The sequence below is a fragment of the Entamoeba invadens genome, assembly GCF_000330505.1.
Source record: "Entamoeba invadens IP1 unplaced genomic scaffold scaff_1105074724699, whole genome shotgun sequence".
NCBI classification, from domain to species: Eukaryota; Evosea; order Mastigamoebida; family Endamoebidae; genus Entamoeba; species Entamoeba invadens.
The window spans coordinates 14,462-25,780 of NW_004440231.1; the positions used below are offsets into that span (position 1 = coordinate 14,462).

General features: G+C 22.6%; 1 protein-coding gene across 1 annotated transcript; it reads left to right on the forward strand.

Moving 5' to 3' along the window:
- Nucleotides 1-10,939: 10,939 nt before the first annotated feature.
- EIN_514380 (leucine rich repeat containing protein BspA family protein) lies at nucleotides 10,940-11,319 on the forward strand (the record flags this gene model as incomplete). The annotated part of the gene is made up of 2 exons (XM_004255373.1): nucleotides 10,940-11,195; nucleotides 11,233-11,319. Coding segments are annotated over 2 exons (343 nt in total), but the record flags the coding sequence as incomplete, so codon positions are not given.

Here is an 11,319-nt window from a genome sequence, read left to right on the forward strand (position 1 = left end):
TTTCAGTTTTAAACTATTTATAAGATGTTGTATTTTTATTAATTTGATTTAAATCACGAAAAAGAAAAAAAAACAAAAAATAATTCATTTAGTAATTAATTCACATAACATTCATACATTTAAATAGCATTTTGAAATTTAATCCACAATTTGCCCATCATTAATATTAAAATAGTTTAACACGTTATTGTTCAAATTAATGGCAAAATAGTTTTTATTTTTCTTCTTGTACAATTTATTGAAGTTGCATTTTTACCACTATCGGTAGCACACTGACAGATATTTTGAAGAGGAATTCCCATTTTTTTCAAATTGCGAAAACCCCAATTTGCCATTGAAATTCCATTTGTTTTGTGATTGTATTGTTTAATTATTACAGGAAAGCATTTTACTTGTCCGTTGTAAAAATACCTCAAAAAACAGATAATATTTCAACTCCTTTTTAGTTGAAGAAGTAGCAACTGTTATAAATTTTGCTGTTTTTATTTCTTCTAATTTGGTTTCATCATTTATTTATTTTGAGAATACATTTGACCCCTTACCACTTTTGGACTGCATCCTACGTTATGAATAATCGTGTCATGTAAAAAGGTGTACATACAAATTTCCATTCGAAGACATTGGCACATTCCATTCATTTGTGTTCCACTAAATTTAGATTCGATCATAAAATCATTAATTAAAAAAAGATAATAGTCTATTTTTAAAGGTGTTCAGTGTTCCTTTATAAAGGTTTTGTATTTCGAGAGAATTATTATTTCGGACAGAATTTAATAATTTATCTTTTTATTCTTTTCTTTTTCCTTGATAAGATAATTGGTTAATTCCAAAAATCGATCAAAGAAAAATGATCATCATATTTGACAAATATTCTAAAATTGAAAAACACGTCTTCTTTGTCCCATTTTTAAATATCTTCCCTTTTTAAATCAACAAAATATCCATTTCTGAATTTCAAAATTGCAACAATTATTTGTTCTTGTATTTCACAATTATTGTTTTTGTGTCATTTTGTGTTTTTTTTTGTTTTTTATGTTTATTTATTTCATTTTTTCATCTCAAAAATCCGATAAAGTAGAAAAATTATCAGAATTCGAATTATCATTAAAGTTGTTGTTAGAAACTCTGTAATCAATAGAAGCTCTTTCACACGAATCACTTTGTGTTTGAAAATCATTAATTGAAGATGTTGAATATTCTGTATCACTCGTTGTTTGAGAATCATTCGAATAATATAACAATGATGTATCATTTGTCCGTGCAAGTTCTGGTTGTATAATTTCTTTTGTTATACAAACGTCTGAAATTATATGGTTTATTTTTTTGAGTTTGTAGTATTGAAAGAATTTCAGACATATATAATTGTTTTTCAAAAACGACATATAATATTTTTGTTGACTCAAGACATTCTTCCAAGGGTTTTAGTCGTTTTTCTTGTTGTTGAGTTTGTTGTAAATTAGTTAAAATGGGTGATTCGTCACTTATTGAAAATTCCGTGGTAACTTGATGTGGGTGAAATTTTGTGCATTTTTTGAATTGAAAAAATAGTTTTTTCTTGTGTACGTCTGGATATTGTTTCTAAACTTTGTGGTTGGACAATTTGTTGTTTATTTATATCCTTACAATACTAACTTTCATTTCGTTTATTAACATGGATGTTAATATTTAACAATAAAGAAACGGGCAATTTAGTTTGTTGTTGAAATTGTTTAAATGTGTTAAAATCAGGAAGTAAAATTTTTGATGATTTAATTTTTAATAGTAACCTTTTTATTGATCTGATGAAAAAACCCATTTTTCATTTTGTTGTAATCAAATACAATAGTTCTACAAAAACTCTGATTGAAGAAACTTGAGATCTCATGGTTTTCAACAAATTTAAGATAAATTATAGTTAATTGCTCTGTTTCATTTGTTTTTAAATCATTATTAATTTAATTATTTGAAACTACTTTTGTGAATACTTTAGTTGTGACGAAGCATCCAACAATTGTCATTTGAACAGATGCAGTATTGTCGTTTATGGAATTCAACAAAAGCATAACCATCGACTAAACCAAAAGTTTCTTTTGAAAAATTCAAAGTTGTATCGAGTATATGTAACATGATATTTACAATTTATAATTCAATAACTTTATTTTTTAAGTTTGTAAAACAAGTAACAATTGTAAAACATTTGTGTTACTTTTTTAATATTCAGAATTATATTTTTGGTCAATTGTGTTTTGAAATTTACCAATATATAACAAAATCAATATTATTGGGTGTTTTTTGGTTTACATTTGTTTTAAAGTTTATTTTTAAAAAGTTTATATATATTTGTAACATGTATATATTTTTGTTTTGATTTTTAGTTGTTGTGTATTTGGCAAAAAATGTAATACAGTAAAACCTCTCATTAGTAGATTAAACGGTAAAATAGAACCCCCAATATTGTTTATGATTTTTATATTTTCCTTTTCCCCAATAAGTGTTTTTTATTTTGATTGGTTAAAACGTCTCTTAATGAGAGGATTTTCTTAATGAGAGGTTTAACTGTAATAGAAAATTCTTTAAATAGATGGATTTTAGTTTTTTAATTGAATTGATTTAATCAAACTCATTTTGTCATGTTTTGAAACGAATTTGAGTGTTTTAAAACAAACAAATACAACATCACTATTTATTTCGTTTTAATTTGATTTGTTTTTTAATTATTTAAAATATATAATATTAATTGTTATAAAAACATATTTTGTAGAAAATTAGATATTGTTGTTTATAATATACTTGACTTTAATTAACATATACTTGATATAAAGTCTGATTCCTAATTAACGATATTCCAAAAATACAACAAGGAAATTTACTATATCAGTTTTTTTATATTATAATATATAGTATCGACCATCGCTAATTAAAAACCATAAATAAATAGTAATTGTTTTATTATTTTTTTTACCACTTGACATCCTCAAAGAAATGCTGGTTGTCAATCTTTTTTTTTGCTTTCCAAATCAATCGGTTTCACGTATTAATCGCCTTATGACAATGACACTTCTGTAATTAACTATAGAGTCAGTCTTTTAACGTTATCTGGTGGACAAAAAATACCTTCATTTTGTCTAAAAATCGGGTATTAGGTAAAGCGTGAAAAAACCCGAAACAATTGCGATGGGACTGCTTCCCGAATTATTACATTTTTTATGGTCCAAAAGGCACCAGATAACGTTTGAGACCAGATAACGTTAAAAAACTGACTGTATTAAATGGTCTGCCGGTTGGTTGATATTACTCGGAAATTGGCCAGAGAAGGAATAACAAACTCCACATTTCTTGCTTTCTTTTTTTTGGATGTATAATGTGGTTAAAAAGTTAAAAAATTTAAAAATAAAACAAAAAATATTATTTCGAAAAAACTATTTATTATAATTAAAAAACTATATTAAAAATAAACTAAACTATAGTTTATTTTCTCTATAGTTAATTAAAAAATCCGATTTTATAATTTATTATTAGTCTTAAATTATATTGTATGCCAGAAAAATACTAAAAAAACAATAACACTTAAAATACAGCACTTATTTTAGTTTTGGCCTGTTTTTACATAGATATTAATTCAATTGTGATTTTTATTCTATTTTGGTTTTTGTATTGTTTATGCACATACATTTAACTTTTAAACCCATATACTTATTTAATAAACTCAAAATTTCCCGATTTTTAAACCACTTGAATTTTGAATAATGTTATTTTAGGTATCAATAAAAATCATATTTTTGTTTACAATAGTTATAATTTCAAGTTTGAAATGAATAAAATTATACTATCAACAACACATTTCAAATGTTCTATTTCAATTTTAAACAAAAACAAGTGAAATATTTCGGGAAAAATTCAATACATTAATTCGTTGTATTGGTTTTTAACCATACTCATGATTTTTCGTTATGTACTTAAATTTCAATTGTTTTTGTATGTTTTTTAAAAGAAAAAAATAAAAATACAAAACCAAGGAATTTTATAATAATTAAAATTTACATTTAGTTATTATAATGTGCTTTTTGATTATTTTTTAGTTTGTTTGTAACTCATTTTGTGTAAAACAAAGTTGGAATATTTTTTTGCGATTTCTATGATAATTTTAATTAATAAACATGTCTAATATGTAAAAATAATTGTTAACAATTCTGTTTTTATTTTTTATAAAAGATATATTTTTTGTTTCGGCATTATAAACTTATTTATCATTTAAAAAATATAAATTTCGAAAAATAAAATAAAATATATAAAATCAATAATATAAATTTAATTATGATTTATAACAAAATAATAAAGTAATTTTGGGACAAAAGTAAAATAACAAGAAGTGATTTTTTATTGTTAAAAACGCCGTACTGTGCTTAGGAGTTCTAAGTTCAAGTTAAAAAAGTCAAAATACAGAATTCTGAATAATCCATTGACAAAGAAAAAAGAAGAGGAAATTCCATTTTAAAATAACAATGTAATAATTATTTGGGTTTTAAAAACCATCAATGAAGATTGTGTATCATTTCTTGAATATAAATACCGCATTTTTAACAACAAAATTGGTTTTGATATTCAGATATTGGACTATAGTTTCGACTAGTACCAAATTTTCGACTTATTATTCAATTACTAATTGAATAGTAATGAACGAGTTTCCTATTTTTTTAAAAAAAATATAGTCCAAATATACTTTTTACTATTAAGTGCAGGGTCGGCCAAGATCCAGTTTTTTTTAACAACTTCGTGTCAATCTTTAATACGTGTCAGTTCATTTTAAGTTTTAGCATATTGTCAACAAAAAATTCAAAAAGTTTTTTAAAGTAAAATGTTTTTAAAAAATTGTTAAGACTATAGTTAACGATTTAAACAAATTTTTCGTGTAATTTAATTATCATTATATTGTTTAAAATTTTAGTATTTAAGAACATTGTTAAAAAAATAAAAAGCACATGAAATATTGTGTAACAAAGTTATTTGAATTAAATAACAATATTCACCAATTATAATACTTGAAGAAACAAAAGATAATTTTAAATAACAAAAATTATAATAGATAACTTAAGTGATTTTAACATAAAATTAAATATTTTTACAATTGATATATGTTTTATCAAAACATAAATAAACATGAATTACTAAAAATTTGATTTGCTCGTTTATGTTTATTCTAAAATAAAGTGTTAATAAATCAATCGAATTGTATTATTTTGTATTTTTATGGACATTTGCGATAATACAAAACAAACAATGTATTTTTTGAATAAAATAAACCATATTACTTACAAAATACAGTAAAAATTATTTTTCGATTTTCTTATAGATGAAAACGATTATTCGAAATACGATAAAAATCAGTCGAAATAGGAATTACTTATTGAATTGAAAACGAATAAATATATTAGTGCAGCTTTAAATTTGTTTTATTTACATGTAAAATATATAATTGAATGGTTTTGATGCATATATATATATATATTAACACAAAGAAATATCAATATTTTTGTATTTTGAAGAAATTTAAAAACTTCGTGTTTGATATAAATTATCGTTTAATATTTTTTTATTTAATCATATGGTATAAATAATTGTGTTTTGTCATTTTTTTGTTTTTTTAAAAATGATTATGTTATTTACCATTTTAATGTTTTTTAAGTTTTTTTTCAATAACGTGATCGTTTGGCCGACCCTGATTTGAAAATAAAAATGAAACCATGAAATATAACAAACATAATAATCAATAAAAACAAAACCAATTCAACAAACAGTAAACTCATTATGTAACGTTAACAACAATAACCAAATGAAATAATAAATACGGATGTTAAACGATTGTTGTCAAAATACAACATAAAGGTAACAATCATTGTTCCGAAAAATTAATATTTTAATGATTGAAATTATGATGAAAACGTAATAAAAAAACTAAATTACATCAATTTGTTCAGAGATAAAATGATTAATATAAACATGATTGAACTGTGTAATAATAAAAATAGTAATGTTGAACAATAAAATATAAGTTACGTTAGTATTAACAACTATAAATGATATATAATCAAATGTCATCGATGGCAAATAATTTCAAATTATTTGACAAAAGTAAATAATTTAAAAATGTTTTTTATTGAAATACCCCCTTTTAAAAAAACATTTGTCAAACAATTGTTGAAAATACACCTTGATATTTTTTAAAAATTTATTTTAATACAAACAAATAAATGTTTATTTATCAAAAACATTATGTACTATAATTATTACTTTCAATCCTCAAACAATGAAAAAATTTATAATAATATCTTAGATGCATGTACACATAATTCATAAATCATAACCTTAAATTGTTGAAAAATTATGATATTTTCTTTATTTAAGTGTTATCATTTAAAGTTTTGGTTTGATTTTACATGTTTACACATTTAAAAAATTACGTTTTAATTTTAGGCCGTTTTCAAATGAAGAGTGTAGCAATATACAATATACATATACAATATATATACAACAGTATAACAATATACACCAACTGTTGTTAAATTATTGAAAAATATTATTAAATAAGTGTTTCTTTTTAACTTTATCATTATTGTTGTTGTGTTTATAAAAATACATGTGTTTACTGTTGTGTGTTGTAATATGAAAAACAATAAAACTAAATTAAAAAAATTAATTAAAAATAATATCTATCTTATTTGTAATTAAAACAGACAACTGTTGAATGAAAATAGTGAACATCGACTTAGTTACACAATTAAATTAATAACATTTGTGTATATTTGATTTTTCTCTGTTTCAACAAATAGTCACACGAATTTATATATCTTACAATAAATATGTATAAATAACAATGCCATTAACAATCATTTTCAACTGGAAATTATATTCGGCAATAAAGGTAGTATTAATATCATTGTTTTTTGTGTTTATATATATAAAGGTTTAACAGTGTTAATAACTTTGTTATGCGAATAATTGAAAACGCCACCAGTTTAAATTTGAAAAGCTATTGAAATTTAAATGTTTTATTTTTGGTTTATAATGGCAATAATAACCAAATATTACCAATTGAAACTTTATTTAACATTAATATTTATTTTTATTCAATAAAAATTTTTTATTTATATTACTCTATTAATAGGAAAAATTGAGTGTGTTAAGTTAAGAGAAAGGACGGACATGGTGACGAAGGACGGGAATATAGGCCGAAGGACGTCCTTTGTGGTTTAGGGACGTCCTCCCGCTATAAAGGACGTCCTCCTGTGTATATGGTGTCCTTTCTATCATTTTCGTGTCCGCGGCATTTTTTATTCATTATCGAAACTATATAACAAAGTATATTTTTATTATAAATATACAATCAAAAAATATAATTATTTCCAAAAATAAATTTAATCAAAGACAAAAACTAATTAACAAGTAATTTTGTTATATATTAATGGTTTATAAAAATTAATCATTTTTTTCATTTTACCATTGAGTTTTCTTTGAAAAACTAATTAAATTTGCATATTTTATAAAAACCATTAATTTATAACGAAATTACTTGTTGTTTAACATTTGTCTTTGAATTTATTTATTTTTGGAAATAATTATATTTTATAATAGTAAATTCATAGTAATATTATAACTCATTATATAGTTTTAAAAATGCCGCGGACACGAAAATAATAGAAAAAACACAATATACACAGGAGGACGTCCTTAATAACGGGAGGACGTCCCTAAACCACAAAGGACGTCCTTCTGCCTATATTCCCATCCTTCGTCACCATGTCCGTCCTTTCTCTTTAATATTGATTTTTGAGTTAATACTTTTTATATTTGAATATTTTTTACAATAAAAATACAATGAATATTATTTGTAATGACTCATTTTTTATTATTTTCAGCATTATAATATTGTATTAATATTTAAATTAATAAATTGTTATTTAATAATGGGTGTTTTTACAAAAATAATCTCATAACTTGTAATAATAAATGATTTTTAATCTACAGATACAAGAAAAACCAAAAATTAAATCATAAACCAGGGACCAGACTAAAGGCGATCACGGTGAATCTATTTATGTTGATTATTTTGGCTTTTTTACTCAGGAAATAAATATAGAACGATTATTATTAAAAATGAAAAATTTAGAAAATAAATTTTTACCTTATAAAAATACAACATACTTTGCTCCAAATATAAAAAACAAAATAATTGCATAATAATATTTTATATTTTGAATCAGTTTCTCAACATATTCTGTTATAAAAAATAATTCTTGTTACTTTTTTAAAAAAAGTTTAATATATTTACTAAATTATATAGTAAAAATAATTATTTTTTCAAATATATATAAAAACCGCAATTGAGTTGTGTGAACGGGGAATTTGTATTTATTGATAGTAAAGCGTTTCCGTTGATCTTGCGGAGACTTTGGATACATTTCCGTAGCTAGTTAGTTACAATTAACACAACAATGAAAGTCCTCCGCTATTCTTTATTAAAACTTTTTTGTTAAGAAAAAAACGTGAAAAAGTTTGAAATAGTATATTCAATCGTAAATAATCTATAATACAGAATCATCATCTATATATAAAATATGCATTTTTCATCATCTAAATATAGAACAATTAACATAAAAAAAACACATTGTGCTAATAATTTGTATTATTATATATAATATCGTAATAGTACACCATTCATGATCGTTTATTATATCATTTAAATTATTGATTATAACATGTTTATCGCATTAATCGATGGTAACACCAACAATAAAAAATTGAATTGTCAATAACAATGTTTGATTGTTATCACAATTTGTTATTTTTGCTATTCATCATTAATTGATTGTTTGAATATTTAATGTATCTTAATTTTTATTGACATTTTATTATAAAATCTTGTATAAACAAGTGATAGAGCTAGAAACAACGATATAACATTAATATGTAAACGGTTTTAACATTTTTTAATGTGGATTATTATTAAGTTAAATTATTCATTGATATTTTAAACAAAAAAAATCGAACAAACAAATTGTGTTATAATTACTTTACATGAAACAGAGAAAAATGAATGTTTTGGAAATTGTTAAACATTATTTTTAATATTTGTAATGTAAAAATTGATATTTATTTACAAATCCTTGAATTAACAATCATTTTATCAAAAAATACAATATACAAAAATAATACATTAATTTCAATTATGAATTTAAACATTCAAAATAAGTTTTATATACTTTTTAATGAAACCGAATTAAATCTAAATGAAAAATCACTTAAATGGTTGTATTGTAATATAACAAGCTTTAATATTCATTCTCTTGATTGAAATAACACGAGAATGATATAAACATAAATTACAAGCAATATAAAATTGATTGAAAATTTAAATTTATCTTATTTTTTTTGTTATTAATGTTTACGAACAAATACAGAAAAACTTTCAATGAATTTGTGAATTATCAGAATTGTTTATTAAAAAAACAAACATAACCTATCTTTAACAATATAGTTTGAAATACAAATACTACACCTTTGAAAACCGTTTGAATATTGTTTTTATTTTGAACAAATACCTGTAAGTATTATGTATGATAAAAATAATGTCAATTAAACACAATAAACATACTCTCAAAAAATAACAAATTTATCAATAATTGGGTACTTTTAATAATTCATATTAAAGTATGTTTATCTGTAAACAATTGATTATTTAACAAATAAATTTAAATATGGTAAAGGGTTAACTGTATCAAGTGTGTCAAGTTACTTTAAAATAAGTTTTCATTTATTGATCAAATTACAAGTGTTGTCATAATTTAAATGATATAATAAACGATCATGAATGGTGTACTATTACGATATTATATATAATAATACAAATTATTAGCACAATGTGTTTTTTTTATGTTAATTGTTCTATATTTAGATGATGAAAAATGCATATTTTATATATAGATGATGATTCTGTATTATAGATTATTTACGATTGAATATACTATTTCAAACTTTTTCACGTTTTTTTCTTAACAAAAAAGTTTTAATAAAGAATAGCGGAGGACTTTCATTGTTGTGTTAATTGTAACTAACTAGCTACGGAAATGTATCCAAAGTCTCCGCAAGATCAACGGAAACGCTTTACTATCAATAAATACAAATTCCCCGTTCACACAACTCAATTGCGGTTTTTATATATATTTGAAAAAATAATTATTTTTATTTCTTTATTTTTTTAAAATAAGAAATAATCTTTCGATTGCACAATAATTAATATATTTTGATTATATATACTATATATAATTAATTTTATAAATAAAAATATGTTTGTTTTTTAATTAGTAAAAAATATGGTTATTATTAAAAATCATATTCGTGTATAGTAAAATTAATTTTTTTCTTTGTTATATTTTTAAAATCATCACCATATAAATAGAGTTTAAAAATCACTGTGATTATTTATTTTCATAGTGATTTTCACACTTCATGATGATTATCAAATTCACTGTGATCGCCTTAAATTAAGCCGTTTTATTTTTGGTATAAAGTTTTCTTGTCTTTGAAAAAAATGAATAAATGATTTAATTGAATGGTTGTGTTGAAATTAAACAATGTTGAACAAAAAAATAATATTTTATAATTTAATAACAATAAATAATAATAAACTTACTATTATAACTCACATTAAACTATTGTTTATTCATACTTTATACAATCCATTCATTTTTTTTCATCCCGAAAAATAACCGTTTTTGAGACCAAATAATAAGTAAATTACACATTATTTATATATTTGTCCGTTTTATTGTATAAAATCCGCTTAATATTCAATAGCTAAAATTAGTCTGGTCCCGGTTTTTTCTGTGGTCTGTATAATTTTTTATAATTGTTTGCAAAGAAAGATTTGGAAATTTTAAAACAACGAAAAACTGTGAAAAACAAAATGCTACGTCTTTCTGGTTATCACATCATGATAGTTTCGAAGTACCTCGAGTTTTTTAATAATACAAACTTTATTAACTTAGAGTTTGTATGCAAGAAGTTTGGTGGTAATATGGAGAAGTTCCACTTCAACCCAATTCCGTTGGATTATAAAACAATTGGGTACTATTCAAACATCGAGACACTTCACTTGTGGGATGTAAAAAATGAGAATTTTAAAAATGGATTTATTATCAACAAAAGAGAAAATAAAGATAGTAAAAATAAAAATGTTTTGAAGAAAAAGTTTTATAGAATCATTGTGTGGTTCAATGTTGATTTCGAGACTGTTGACAATAACAAAGATCGAAACATCGAATTTAAAAATGTTACTTACACTCA